This window comes from Pantherophis guttatus, chromosome 3, assembly GCF_059756535.1.
Source record: "Pantherophis guttatus breed Tessera chromosome 3, ASM5975653v1, whole genome shotgun sequence".
NCBI lineage: Eukaryota > Metazoa > Chordata > Lepidosauria > Squamata > Colubridae > Pantherophis > Pantherophis guttatus.
In genome coordinates this window covers 103,024-118,251 of record NC_142065.1, presented here as the reverse complement: position 1 = coordinate 118,251, position 15,228 = coordinate 103,024, and the positions used below count along the sequence as shown (strand labels likewise).

The 15,228-nt window shown below is 42.4% G+C and overlaps 1 protein-coding gene across 7 annotated transcripts in view; it reads left to right on the top strand.

Annotated features, from left to right (window-relative positions):
- Positions 1 to 1,256: 1,256 nt before the first annotated feature.
- The window catches only part of STAG3 (STAG3 cohesin complex component), a 74,530-nt gene continuing 60,558 nt past the window's right edge, over positions 1,257 to 15,228 (top strand). For 3 of the 7 annotated variants that reach the window (XM_087888877.1, XM_087888876.1, XM_034424130.3), the window contains exons 1-8: positions 1,328 to 1,571; positions 1,656 to 1,754; positions 1,892 to 1,988; positions 2,095 to 2,171; positions 2,300 to 2,504; positions 2,596 to 2,747; positions 13,351 to 13,424; positions 13,507 to 13,630. In XM_087888877.1, the coding sequence (XP_087745003.1) occupies positions 1,377 to 1,571; positions 1,656 to 1,754; positions 1,892 to 1,988; positions 2,095 to 2,171; positions 2,300 to 2,504; positions 2,596 to 2,747; positions 13,351 to 13,424; positions 13,507 to 13,630 (1,023 nt within the window). In that variant the 5' untranslated portion in view covers positions 1,328 to 1,376. Of the gene's footprint in view, positions 1,572 to 1,655; positions 1,755 to 1,891; positions 1,989 to 2,094; positions 2,172 to 2,299; positions 2,748 to 13,350; positions 13,425 to 13,506; positions 13,631 to 15,228 lie in introns of those variants that run through there. The other 4 variants (XM_087888874.1, XM_087888875.1, XM_087888878.1 and 1 more) reach the window with 3 other exon arrangements.

The following is a 15,228-nucleotide window of genomic DNA, read 5'->3' as shown; positions in this document are numbered from 1 at the left end:
ATGGTGGATTATTCAAAATACTTTAAAAAAAAGGATAAAGTTTACTCCACAGTTGTTTTTGTTAGGTATAATTACAGATTGTACGGCTATAGAGACTAATTTGATTTTGAACTTAATAACTGCAGCAAGACTCTTGGTGGTGCAGTACTGGAAGAAGGCAGGATTACCTACTATTCAAGAATGGACATTAAAAGTAGTAAATTTAGCAGAAATGGCGAAAATTTCAGCATATCTAAAGGACCATTCAAATGAGAAATATATGTTAGAATGGAGAAGATGGATTGATTATATTAAAGGCAAATATCGGACTAAAAAATTTCAAATAGCTTACGAATGATCAAAGAGATTTTATAAAGTACTTAAATTTAGTTTAGTAAAAGAGGAGTTAAAAATTCAAGAGGGGGATAGGAGGCTATAGATAATTAGCTTATGTTAGCTTATGATTGTCAAATGTTATACCCTGTATTTTGCTCTGGGAAGGGGGGGAGGGAGGGGAAGGGGAGGGTTGGAATGAGAGGAGGGAGGGGGAAGGGGAAATGTTTGTAAAACTTTTTTAAACTTTTCAATAAAAAAAAAGAAATGCTGATAAGTACGACTTCAATCATGATAAAACCTTTGGTTGCCACATTATTAAAAAGATGTTGAGAGTCTCTGGAAAGAGCGCAGAGAAGAGCAACAAAGATGATGAGGGGACTGGAGGCTAAAACATACAATGAACGGCTGCAGGAACTGGGCATGGCTAGTCTAGTGAAGAGAAGGACCCAGGGGAGACAGGAGAGCAGCCTTCCAATATTTGAGGGGCTGCCACAAAAAAGGCAAGGGTCAAAGGCAGGTCAGGAAGTAATGGATGAAAACTAGTCAGGAGAAAAGCAACCTAGAGATAAGATGAACTTTCCTTACAGTTAGAACCATTTATCAGTGGAACGACTTGCCTCCAGAAATTGTGGTTGCTCCATCACTGGAGGCTTTTAAGACGAGGCTGGACAGCCACTTGTTGAGAGTCTCTTGCTGGAGCAGGGGGGTTGGATTACTAGAAGAATAAAAAGAATTAAAAGGCAGGGGGGAAATAAAATGGCAATTACCTGGTGGAAAGAAGAGTTTCCTTTCTTTTTCCCCACTTCTTTTCGGTCTCCCTGCCCCTGCCCCCCCCCCCGCCCCTTCCCCTTGCGCCCCTCCTCCGCCCCCAGGGTTCCTTCGCCAGAGCTTTGCAGAAGGGAAGCGCCGCTGGAGGAGAGCCCCGCCACGCCCACAACTCCAGGCGGCGCGTGCGCAGGTCGGGAGAGCCCGCGTGCCGGGCAGGTGCGGCCACGGTCTCCCGCGTCGGAGTCACGTGACGCAGCTGTCGGGTTGGCGCTCGCCTCAGGCCGTTTCCCGCCATGTCCCCGCCGTCGATGCCGCTGAGGCGCCGGCCTGCCCGGCCTCGCTCCCCAGCCGCCGCCTCCTCGTCCTCCTCTGCTGGGAGCGCGACTCCGCCGGGGCGGGGCGCGGGATGGATCTCGGACAGCGAGGTCGAGGCGGAGGCGGTGGTCGGACGGCGCGCCAAGCGGCCGACCCGGCGCCGCGGCTCCCCGGTAGGTAGGCGGGTGGCAGGGCGAGGGCGGCGGTGACGACCCGGGGCAACTGACGGCGGCTCTGCCTCTTCCCGCCCGGCGCAGGTGCCGAAGCGGGCGAGGCCGCGAGCGTCGGGCGAGGCCGGATCCGCCGGCGGCCTGGGCCTCTTCGAGGCGCTGAAGGCGGGCAGGAGCGCCCTGGAGGTGAGACGAGGCCGCCCCCGCCCCTCCTCTTTCTCCTCCTCCCCCCTCGACGGGGGCTGCTGCGGCGGTGGTCCCAGCCGCCTTTCTGCCTCCCCCCGCCTCGAGCCTTGGCCTCCCGTCGCCCCTTCCCCCCGCAGCCCGTGGTGGACGAGTGGCTGGAGGGCTACCAGGAGGACCGGGCCGGGGGCTTCGTGGAGCTGCTGAACTTCGTGGTGCGCGCCTGCGGCTGCAGAGGTGAGGAGAACCCGGGGCTGCGGGGTGGGGCTGAGAGGGCTGCCTGGGGAGTAGAGGATGGATCGCCCTCCTCCTCCCCCCTCCCTCCCCGCCTTTGTCTGGGCAGGCGCCGTGACTCTGGAGATGCTCGGCCGCCTGCAGAACTCGGAGATCATCAAAGGCCTGACCGAAGCCTTTGAGGAGGTGAGAGAGAGAGAGAGCCCCGGACGTGGGGGTGGCTGAGAGGCTCCTGGTGCGGGGGAATGGGTGGCAGACACCCCCATCCCCTTGACTCTGATCCTCCCCTCCTCCCCCCTCCCACCAAATGCCAGGATTCAGCCGAATACCCGTTGTTGCTGAACACTCCCACGTGGCGACGTTTCCGTGCAGGATTCTGTGAGTTCATAACTGTGCTTGTGTGCCGTACGCAGCATAATGTTGTTTATGATGAATACTTGATGGACGGTCTCATTGCCTTCCTGACTGGCCTGTCTGATTCTCAAGTGCGTGCCTTCCGTCATACCAGCACCCTGGCAGGTAGGACAGTAATTGGGGCAAAAGAGAGGCCACTGTGGCTTTCCTGGTGCTTGGAAGTGCTTGTGCTGTGTGGTCCTTTCTTCCATTCCAGCTATGAAGCTGATGACGGCCTTGGTGCATGTGGCATTGAGTGTAAGCTTGCAGAAAGACAATGCTCAGCGACAATATGAGACGGAGCGGGCCAAGGGATTGGGCTGCTGGGCCCCAGGGAAGTTGGAAGGGCTGTTGGAGAAACATAAGGAGGTGCGTATCTGACAGGGAGCCTGATAAAAGGGCAACTTCTTAGCTGTATCTTGTTTGGTCACAGAATCATAAAGTTAAGGGATGCCTCAAAAACCATCCAACCCCTTTTTCAGTACAGCATCCACTATAGCATTTCTGATAGATAAATATATAAAAATGCCTATGTTTGATGATTTTTGGCAAAGGAAGAATGCTGTCATGGTGCAGTCTGCTCAACGTTTTTACATTTTGTATAGTCAAATAGTTGTACCTAATATTTAATTTGGAATTTTCAATTTATAATTCACTGGTTTTAGTCCACCCTCTCAGGAAAAAGTGTATGCACTTCTTCTTTTTTTAAAATTTTTATTATAAACTAAAAACAAAAGACAGAAAGAAGACAATAACAAAACAAAATCACATACATACGTTTGAGGTTGATTCAACCCCCATATACATACCGTTCCTAAGTAATGTTACATATCATCATACTATACCTTCAATTTATCATATTTCATCTTGCACTTATTAGTCTTGTATCTAATATTACCTTATATATATTTAGCTTACTATTTTCAAATGTGTGCTATATGCTTTCCTAACATGTACCTCATATCATTTTTACTTCTATCCATTTATGCCATTTATCCCAGCTTTGATTAAATATTGATTCATGTCTATCTTTAAGAATATATTAGTCTATCACATTCTTATGTGCACTTCTTTTGAATGTCAACTTTTCAGGTATTTAAAGACTGCTCTTATATTTTCTTTTATGCGAGGTAAAATGCCGAGTTCTTTTAAAATTTATTAAAGAACTTCTTTGGTTGCATCTTGTTGCTTAGCCTCAAAAGACCTCTGGGGTCATTGATCCCTAATTTTTTGTGCAGGATCCACTAAATCATCTCAGATAGACGACCATCCAACCTCTCATTGCTTCATGGGGTAGCCTGTTCTATTGATTTGACGGTTCTTATCCTGAGGAACTACCTTCTGATATCTAACTTAAACTTTTTCATCATAGTGTTAACTCATTGGTCCTGGTCCTGCCTTCCAGGGCAATAAAGAACGTGTCAGTTCTGTCATCTCTCTGAAACTTTTCAGGTGTTTGAAGACTGCTATCAGATCGCTCTCTTCAATAGGCTATGCATATCCTCATAGGCTCCTGGTTCATTCACAATCTTGGTAACTATACTTATTTAAACATTGGTGCCCAGAACTGGACACAGGCTTGCAAACAGGGTGTGACCATTTGGGGCAAGATAGAGTAGAACAGTTCTTCCCATTGTCTTGGCTTTGTGTATTTATTAATGTGTCCCAAGGTAGATTTACCTGTTTAGACGTTACGCTGCCATCTCACGTTTCATATGCAGTAGACAAAGACACTAAATCCCTTTCCCTTGTCCTACTGCCAAGCCAGGTTTTTTTCCCCCCATTATATAACTACACCTCCATGTTTCCTACTTAGATATAGAATATTTCTCCATGTTCAGTGCTGTCTCTCAAGTCTGTGGAGCTTTTTTTCAATCTTCCATCTAAATTATTAGCAATATTTCCCAGCTTTGTGTTGGCTACAGACTCCATAAATCTGGTTTCCACCAAGTTACTAATAATTAGTATTTGATACCACAGAGCCAAGAATAGAGGTTCTCCAAAGGTGATCTCCTTCACTCATCAAGGGGACATTAAGAAGATAAGAGTTCATCTTATCAACACCATCACAAAAAGACCAAAATGCCTCACCAGCGATCAACACCCAGATGAGCAGAGATTAATACCAAGGTTAACATTAGAAATCAATGTTTGATTTGATTTGCTGTTTGATCAAAATCAAAAAGCAAACAATACTCCAAACAAGGGAACAATAAACCTTTCAACCCAGGAACCACCAAGGCCACTCCCACCCACACTGACAGAGCAAGCCACCGGGATATAAACTGAGAGTAACTAGGACTGATGATGTTATGTAGTTTGGTAATGTAACATCTGCAAGGAAACCACCAAGCTTGGAGAGTACCAAGGACCTCTCTTTTCAACCCTGAGTTACAAGTATTCTCCATCAGTACCACATACCGAAGTCAGATGCTTCAGAATGCACGCAGATGAGAGAAATGTGCATGTAGGCACTCTTTCACGAAGGAGCTTCGTGATTCTTCCTGCATGAATGCCTACAGCAGCATGCTCTACCTACCAGTGTCAAACACAAACCTCCAATAAACTGTACAGCTGGATGGAAAATAGCCCAAGAAAGAGGGTGAAAAATGATGTGACTTATCGCAAATGCAAACCTTAGACTAAACAAATATCAGTATACCATGGCAAACCTCAAGGAACAGCTGGAACAGACCGTCATACCAGGGCACATAGAAAGGCTGGCCACCACCACCAAGACTATTTCTCAGAGGCATGCCAGAAAAAGGAAAATCAAACTACAAACTACTCAAACCTCAGAATCAAAGAGGCAGCAGAGCCCGAGTGGGTGGTCAAAATGTCCAGATGTCCATTATCCACTGCAGTACACAATATCCCACAGAAAGCCTCAACTATAACACAGATGACGCTATTCAGCTAGAATTCTTTGCATTCTTAGAAAGAGCATTTAGAACCACAGGACTTCCCACAGAGACCCAAGAAAGCATCTGACAAACTATTATACCACAGGCCAGAAGAAGATGAGAACAAAAGCAGCAGAGGCAGAGCAGCCCTCAAAAACCTAAAAAAGGACCAGAGTATCATCCTACCAGCAGACAAAGCTCAAATTACGGTTATCGTAGATAGATCACAATATATAAAAAAATGGAAGAATTATCAGAAGACAAACTTATATCCCAGTGAACACCAATCCAATACAGAAACAGGACAACCGAATCGAGAACTCTCAGTGACCTCAAAGGTCACATTATCAAAGAGGAGCAGAGGCAGATGAAAAGCTGTGGACCCATGCTTCCACCTTTTTGTGGATGCCCCAAAACACACAAACTGGGCAAAGCTCTCTTTTCAACTGTATCATTAATGGGTATCCCGACAATATTACAAAAGAATTAACAAAAAATGGGGGGCGCTTCACAGGGGGAATCAAATACTCCATCAGCTTCCCACTCAATGTCTCCAAAGAATCAAAGATGAGATAGTAGATGAGGATGAACTCATCTCATTTGATGTCACAGCCCTTTTCACATCCATCGACCCACAATTAGCCACAGAATTCATGGAAGGTCTGCTCCACAGCAACCCCAGCCCAACCAAATGCTCCAAGATTGAAACACCCAAAATCATGACTTACCAACCTCTGCTCAACTACTCATACTTTCGATGGGTAAATATATTATCAAGTAAAGGAATTCCTGTGGGATCTCCACTTTCAGGACTCGTGGAGACTGTAATGCAACATCTGAAATCGATAGCACTCTCGCATGTACAACCCAAACTATGGATCTGGTATGTGGATTTATTTATTTATTTAGAAATTCATATTGCCGCCTATTCACACATGACGACTCAAGGCGGCTTACAGAATATAAAATCCCATATAAAAACAATATAACTAATAAAAGAAGTTGTATAATAAATTAATATACTGAAATCACTCCCCGCCCCAGTGACAGTATCTCACACAAGCCATTTAATGGACTCCATCCCACTCTGGGTTCCCCTAGAGTGGGGGCAATTCTAATCTCTGTTGGGATGATGTTCCAGAGAGAGAGGGTCACCACGGAGAAGGCCCTTCGGGTCCCACCAGGTGTATCTCCCTAGGGGATGGGACCTGCAGCATTCCCTGCCTCCCTGCTCTGATGGTCCAAGCCATGAAGGACTTAAAGGTGACAACCAGAACCGTTTTTTTTTTGAGAATTTTTTTTTTATTTTTAAACAAAACTTAAAACATAAAACAATTATCATCCATTACAATTACAGAAAGTGTATTGATTGGTTACAAATCTTTTGTGCTTAATCCTCTATCCAACATTTTGTTATTTAACAGTTTATTACATTATTCTCATTTACCAATTATTTAACAGTAGTTTATCCTCCATAAGGGAAAAAAAACCCTCTTTATATGTTTTATTATCTTATCCATTTCATATTTCATATTTCATTTCCATTCTTTCTTGGCTAACCATTGATAAAATAAATCCCATATCAGATAATATTGTTTATCTTCTTGTTCCCTAATTTCAAATGTCAATTTACTCATTTCAGCATACTCCAGAATTTTCTTAATAACGTCGTCATCCGTAGGTATCTTCTCTCCTTTCCAGTTTTTAGCAAATACAATTCTAGCTGCCGTTAAAACATTCACAATTAAATATCTCAATTCTCTATTGTATATTTCTGGGAAAATCCCTAATAAAAATATCTCTGGTTTAAAGTCAACGTGTTTATCATTTTTTCCAACCATGTGTGGATTTTAGTCCAATATCTTTTAGCTTCTGCGCATGTCTACCACATATGGTAATATGAACCCGGAATCTGATGACACTTCCAACATTTCTCCGATTTATTCTTGTACATTCTGGCTATTCTCGCTGGGGGTAGATGCCACCTGTAAAATATACAAATTCTCCTTATATGCTGTTGACATTGTCTTTTTATAATTCTGCAACCATAGTTTTTCCCATTTCTCTAAATCAATCCCATGACCAACCTTGAATTGCACCCAGAAGTAAATTGGCCGCCAATGCAGCTCCCGCAGGAGAGGTGATACATGTGCACACCAGGGTCTGCACAAAACCATGATGACTCCTTTGTCATAATAAAAAGAGACACTAGAGAACATACATAAAACCATCAACAATATCTTCAAAAGAATAAAATTCACAAGAGAAGAAAACAACATGTTCCTGGATATCCTCATCAGCAGAGACAGCAATGCCAAACAAGGAACACAAGTCTATGCAAAACCACCCACATCAACCAAGTGTTCCATTACCAGAGGAATAACCCAACCCCCCACAAGAGAAGCTGTGTCAGAACGCTACAGATAATCCTTGAATTATGACTGCAATTGAGCCTAAAATTTCCATTGCTAAACAACACAGTTGTTAAGTGAATCACTGTAGTGATTAAGTTAGCAACATGGTTGTTAAGTGAATCTGGCTTCCCCATTGACTTCACTTATTAGAAGGCTGCAAAAGATTCACATGATCCCAGGGCACTGCAATTGTCAGAAATACATGCCAGTTGCAAAGCGTCCAAATTTTGATCATGTGACCATGGGGATGCTGCAATAATCGTAAGTGTGAAAAAATGGTCATAAGTCATTTTCTTCAATGCTGTTGTAACTTTGAATGGTCACTAAATAAATAGTTATAAATCAGGGACTACCTGTATTTGGATGAGCAGAAACACACTAGCAATCGTGAACGTCAGAAAAGACATCTATACAACATCTAACATAATGGATATCCATGCAAGTTCATCAAAAAGTGCCTGATAACTCAACCCAATATACCACAACCAATACAAGCCATGAAAAGGACATGCATTAAGGGGACATTCAGAAGATAAGAGTTCCTCTTATCAAGACCATAAAAAAAAGACCAAAAGCTCCTCCCCAGCAATCAAACGACCTTGTAGACGACCCTCACTCTGTCAAGGACCTAGGAGTACTCATCTCAAACGATCTAAGCCTCAGAGCTCACTGTAACAGCATTGCCAAAAAGGCATTAGGAATTGTTAACCTAATTTTACAAAGCTTCTTCTCCAGTAACATTGTACTGCTAACTCGGGCATACAAAACCTTTGCCAGACCAATTCTTGAATACAGCTCGTCTGCCTGGAATCCACACTGTATATCGGACATTAATAAAATTGAGCAGGTCCAGAGGTATTTCACGAGAAGAGTACTTCACCCCTCTGCTCACAATAGAATCCCTTATGCCACCAGGCTTGAAACTTTTGGTTTGGACAATCTGGAACTGCGCCGTCTGCGGTCTGATATAAGCATAGTACACAAAATTGTCTGCTACAACATCTTACTTGTCAACGACTTCTTCAGCTTCAACCTTAATAATACATGGGCAAACAATAGATAAAAACTGAAGGTAAACCGCTCCAAACTCGATTGCAGAAAATATGACTTCAGCAACAGAGTGGTCAACGCCTAGAATGCTCTACCCGACTCCGTTGTTACATTCTCAAACCCTCACAGCTTCAACTTTAAACTGTGTACTGTGGACCTCACCCCATTCCTAAGAGGTCCATAAAGGGGGCATGCATAAGCGCACCAGCGTGCCTACCATCCCTGTCCTACTGTTCCCATTTATTTGTACTCCGTTCCTTCATTTATGTCCATGTTCATATCTATACCTGCCAACTTGTACATGTTTGACAAATAAATAAATAAATCAACATCCAGACGAACAGCGATTAACGCCAAGATTAATATTAGATTAAGAAGTAAACAATACCCTAATCCAGCTAATAGTAAATAGCTGAACCAAGGAACCACTGATGGAGCAAGCCACCAGAATATAAAAGAAGGGCAAACCTCTAGTGCTGGTGATGTGGTAGTGAAACTGCAAGAAAAGAATCTTGGCACCAAGGACTTCCCATTTCAACCCTGAGCTACAAATATTCTCTACCAGAGTTCATGTTGCACAATTTGTGAGAACCCATGCTGACTGCTGTTAATTGTAGCATGGCCCTCCAAGCATTTCATCACCTGTTTTGAGGGCTTTGCTAAATATACGCATCATGATGACAGGATCTGTAGCTTCCTGGGCGCTCCTCCCTATTTTGGTTTTATAAAAGGTTGGACCAATTCATGGAAATCACGAGGATCAGTCCTAGTCTTGGTAGCAATGGGATTGCCTCTGAAGCCCATCTGCTGGGAGATTAGTAGGCTTTCTTGTGTGGTTGGTTAGCCACTCTGAGAACAGACTGCCGGACTAGGAGATCCAGGGTTCCAGTCCTGAAGGGTATAGCTTATACTTATATTCTTAAGGGGATACTTTTGTTCTGCTCTCATCTGGGACCTCTCCAGTAGTGGGTTGCAAATCCCGTTGCTACTGGTTCACTTGGTGCTCCTGTGTGCGCGATGCTTCTGCGCATGCACAGAAGCATCCAGGCAGGTAGGCAGATCCTCCCGTTGCCACCGCTGCTACTGGTTCTCCCGATCCGGGGCGAACCGGTAGCAATCCACCACTGGACCTCTCTGGTCCTTCGGGAGTTTTCGATAATTACTGAGAATAGTTTTGTGATCACTGCTGCTGGTTCCTTCTGTGCATTGGGAGGCAATCCATCTTATCCTGAAGCATGAATTGAGTGGAATTAACTAATCCATTCCTATCCTTTTCTGGTCTATCCTAAAAATCAGGAAGAGTCTGGTAGTACATTTTTAAGTTAACAAATTAACTTGGTTAACAAGGACCATGCAGGTCATTAAGTGAGGATCTCACATGACCGTGAATTTTGGCTTATTGCCAGCTTCCTCATTGCTTTGAGGAAGTTGGCAGGGAATCTTGGAAGTCAGGACCATGTGGTTGTGGCTCATAGCAACTTGAGAACCTGGATTGTAGTCATGGGACTGGAGGTGCACTATGACAGTCAGAACTCTGAGGACCCATCACAACTTCTTATTTTTCAGTGCCGTCACAAGTTTGAATGGTCTCTGAAGTAAGTGTTGTAACGTGAGGGCCGCCTGTAATCACTAGAGACTGTCTTGTATTCTTCGGTTACATTCTCGTTCCATTTTCTGCATGTGATGTTTTTGTTCTTTGGTATTTTAATCAACTCTGTAATATTCGGTGGCTTCCTGGCAAATTTTTGTTTGGTCGTTGAATTCATTCTCCAGAAACTGGATTTTTAAAACTATCCTTGAGCTGCCACGAATAGGCCAGCAAAAACAGCGATCTGATCAGAGGTCCTGGGCAAACTGTCAGCACAATTGCCAGTTGTAGAAATTAAAATTACTCAGTTCTCCTATCTGCTTTTGAAAATCTCATGTGAGATTTGAAGGATAAGATTTTAGAAAAGTGTATTTATTTTTGTGTCCGTAGACTATTACCCCTTGATGTCTAGCTCCTAAAATTATTGCCAATTCTGGGTTCACGAGTATTCTCCCAGTTGGGGCAGTTCTGTGAATTTTTAAAAATAAAATCCTTAGGAGACAAATAGCATAATATAGTCATAATATGGATGGGGAGAGGACTTTACCTTAAAGGTTAGTTTCTTTTCCCCTGGGAATCAGTGATGGCCAGGAAACTGTTCTGGAAGGTGGATACTTTTAAATGTGGAGAAGGTAGACTGAAGCAGGGGGAAAAAGAGTTTCTGTGGAAATGAGTGGGTGTGAAAGAATACCAGGAAGGAAGGGAAACTTTAAGGAAGGGAAATTCTGTAATTGAAAGAGAACATTAGGGGCAAGGAAAACAGGGTAGAACGGTGGGATGCAGTGTGGCTGGAGAAACGTTAAGTCCTCAGCTGTGAAGAAGATTTGAGTGGATGGAGAAGGAGATAGTTACTGGAGGTGTGGAGAGTATAAAATGCACAAGTGGGGGTGGGGGAAGGAAATCCCTTGCATACTATGAATATTAGGGAAGAAGGGTTTTGGAGGAGAAGGAGGCCTCAGTCAAGAAGCAGTTAATGGGATTGATTAGGAGCAGCAGTAGCTCCTGCTATGCAGTGGCTGCTTGGGATCAGGACTCACTGTTGGCAACCGATTGGCTCCCTCAAATGCAGATGCAAAGTGGTGACCTGGTGCCTGTGACCAGCGCTGACCTAGGCGGAGGTCTACCTCTCAGAGATCTGCCCTCCAGATGCACAGGGGGTAGTGATCTTCCAGGACAGTTTGATTGTCTGCAGAGGCTCTGCGGTGAAGGTGCCTGGATGTGTTTTTCCTAAACTCTTCCTCAAATTACGGATTCTGCTGTTGGAGCACCCATCCAGCTGCCTAGCAGCATCACCAATTAGGCAGGGTTGGTGCTGGGGTCCTCTGGGCAATTAGTGCTAGGGGAATTTCATTCTCTGTGCCCTTGGGATGCGGTCAGTTACTCAGAAGACTATGAGATGTCAGATTGTGGTGATAGAGAAATAACTGTAAATAAGCGTATAAATATTAAAGAGAAAACTAAAAGTGCAAGAAAGGAAAAAAGCAAAAAGGAAATAAAAAGAAACAAAGTAATATTAGAAGTAGCTTCTAGTATTCTTTACAGTAGCTTTTAAGTACATTTCTAAACTTACTTCTTTCCGTAAAGTTACGTGATTCCCTTTCGCTAAACTATTTTGTCTAATCATCAAAAATATAAATCATGAATTCACTTTTTTCTGTTTTGTGCAAAAAGCTCATAAAGGGTTTCCAGATAGCAATAAATATAGAACTAACCTTTTCTTGATCAAAAAAAGTAAATTTAGCTATCTCAGCAAATTCCATAATTTTCATCAACCATTCCTCCATTGTGGGTTATGCCACATCTTTCCATACAATAATCTCATTGCATCTTGCAGAAATTATTAAGAAAATTATGGAATGTGCTGAAATAAGTAAATTGACATTTGAAATTAGAGAACAAGAAGATAAACAGTAGTACAAGATATGGGATTTATTTTATCAATGGCTAGATAATAAAACATGGAAATGAAATATGAACCATGAAATGAATGTTATAAATATATTTGAAAATAATTTTTTTGAAGCGACAGCCATAGTAAAATAAATGATAAATGATTTGACAATATGAGAAATTAGATAATTAGTAAATTCTGAATATGGGGATGAAGCACAAAAGATTTGTAACCGACTGACACACTGTTTGCAATTGTAATGGATGATGGATTTGTTTTATGTTTTGTTTAAAAAATAAAAATAAAAATTCAAAAAAATAATCTCATTGCAGTTATGTACAGAAACAGTTCCATGATTTTTTTCCAAGTGTTTGTCCAATCCCCAAATAAAAACCTGGTTTCATTGTATATAAATCTTTAATGTCATATAAATCAGTGTCTGTATTTGCAACCAAAATTTTCTAGTTTTTTTTTATACATCCAGCAAACATGACAAAACGTCCCTTCTTGTCCACATTTCCAACCTAAATTTGAAGTGCCTTTATACATTCTAGATAATTTATCTGGTGACATATATCAACAATACATCATTTTATTAAAAATATTTTTTAAGATTGTAGTGTAAATTTCAATTGAGCGCTGTGCTGGCCTTGTGGTGAAAACCCTCGCCTCCTACTTGGAAGGTTGAGAGTTCAATCCCAGGTAGTGGCAGATGTTTCTCCTAGTGCTCAGGAAAAAAATATCTGTGAATTCCACATAGGTTTCAGGAAGGGCATCTGCCCAGTAAATGCTCAGTTCCATCCAGTTGCCTCTCATAAAAAGGGAGGTTTTTAGTGTAAATTTCAATTCTTTTAGCCACATATTTCCCATTGTTTCATCTGTATATTAAAAGCAAAATGTTCAGCCCATTTTATCCTACATTTTTTCACTTGTTCCTTTTCTGTTTCAAATCCCAATATATTTATATATTATAGCAATTGTATGTTCAGCATTGATTCCCAATTCTCTTTCGAACTCAGTCTTACAGTGTTCAAAGCAATACATTATTTTATCTAAATCTAATAATGATAAACAAGGCAACCATTGATGGCTATTATCTCTCTGCCAGCAGTTCCTCTGTTTTTAGTTCCAGGAGAAGCAAGAAGAGCTGGAGACCTTGATGAATGCTCTCTTCAAGGGAGTCTTTGTTCACCGCTATCGGTGAGTGACATCAGGGTCCGTGTAAAAGGAGCAGGCTCAGGATCTGGACTCTGATTGCTGTCCTGGTTCTTTGCTTTCCAAGGGACCTCATACCTGAAATCCGTGCTATTTGCATTGGAGAGATGGGTCAGTGGATACAGCATTACACCGCTTCCTTCCTAACTGATGGTTACCTCAAGTACATTGGCTGGACTCTGCATGACAAGGTGGGTCACCAGGGCACTTGCAGAAAATGTATTTGTAGGGCATTCAGGAATTAAAAGTTTATGCTAGATATTTAAGGCACTCCTATTACTTAATTCATGTTTCCAGGATTATGAGCCCATCTGCTTATTTGAACAGAGCTATGCAAAACATTTGAACAAGATGCTTTGTAACATATGAGAGCATGTCCATAGCAGTTGTTTTTGAAGCGCTAAAGCAGCCACAACTTCTTTGAATACATGCACTTCTTCAAAAGATGCTCCCAGCTGCTTTGCAAAAGACATGGCTGCTTTAATGATTTGAAAGGGTGTTTTGCATGTGCTCTTTGCATATTGTGAAGGATCTTTTTCAGATGGTCTGCACAGCTACACGGTTGCCATCCTCTTTAAGATTGTTGGTGCTAATTCAGTACAGTGGGATGTTTCATAGTGGCATTGATGCCCACTCCTCTTTACACCTACAAGAAAAAATTTGTGGGATTGGCAGCAGTAGTTAATTCTTCCTTGCCCATTTTCGCAGACACCTGTGCAGCCTTTCAACATGAGTGGCTATGCCTTTTGCATACAGAGAGAAGTGATGCTGCCAGCTATCCTAGTTGTATTAATAACTGATGCAGGAAGGATGAGTTAACACTGTTGCGGTCTTTAATGTGGTCTTAATGTGACCATAAGTGGGAGATCTAAGATTGTGGTCATTGAATGAAGTGATCGCATGACATCTCACTTTAACAACCAGTGCTTAGCGACAGGGATTCTGGGCCCGATCATGGTCGTAAGTGGAGCACTACCTGTACAATACGATTTGGTTCTCTTTCTCATTCTAAAGCTGTTCATGGCTTGGTCCTGGTGGCCTTAAAGCTGTCTTCCTCATCTTTGAGTCAGCAAGGAATGCTTTGTATCCCATTCCCCTCATCTAGAAGTGAAAGGGTTAGGGTCTTAGAAGTATATCTTTCCTGTTGCAGTCTCATTCTTAAGGAACAGTGTATCCCATAGAGTAAGTGTGACCTACTTCCTATTCGTATTTAGAAGAAAACACAATTATATTTACCAGGATTATGGATTTTAATATTATTGGGTGTGTTTAGGAAAAGGCCATGTATCCATTTGTCTGAGAGGCTTTAATTTGAATCCGTACTAAGCAGAGGACCAGGCTTGATGGCCTATATAGGTTGTTCCAGTTCTGTGGGTCTTTTTACTGTATATTGATTCATGTATTGGGCTTGTTACACAACAAAACCCTTCAGCTGACACACCCATTTTTGTATTGATTGTGATGATTAAAAGAAGAATGAAGTTGAAACAGATGAGGACTTTTCCTAAAATTGAAATCCCTTCAGGATTGAATGTAGAGATCCAAATTTCATTGCCCCTTGTGGAGAGCTGTCTATCACCTTCTGCCCATTATTCTCCATTTTCCTGGTCTTGCAGTAATTTGCAGAGTAACTCTGTTATTCTGTGTAATGCATTCTCTGTTAGTAAAGAGCAACATTCCCATTTGGACTATTATGTTGGCTCAATCTTTGCTTCTTAAGGGTCAAATGTCTCTCGATAGAACAGTTTCCAATTTCTGACCATTTTTGTTGTCCTTGCCATTTTCTGAA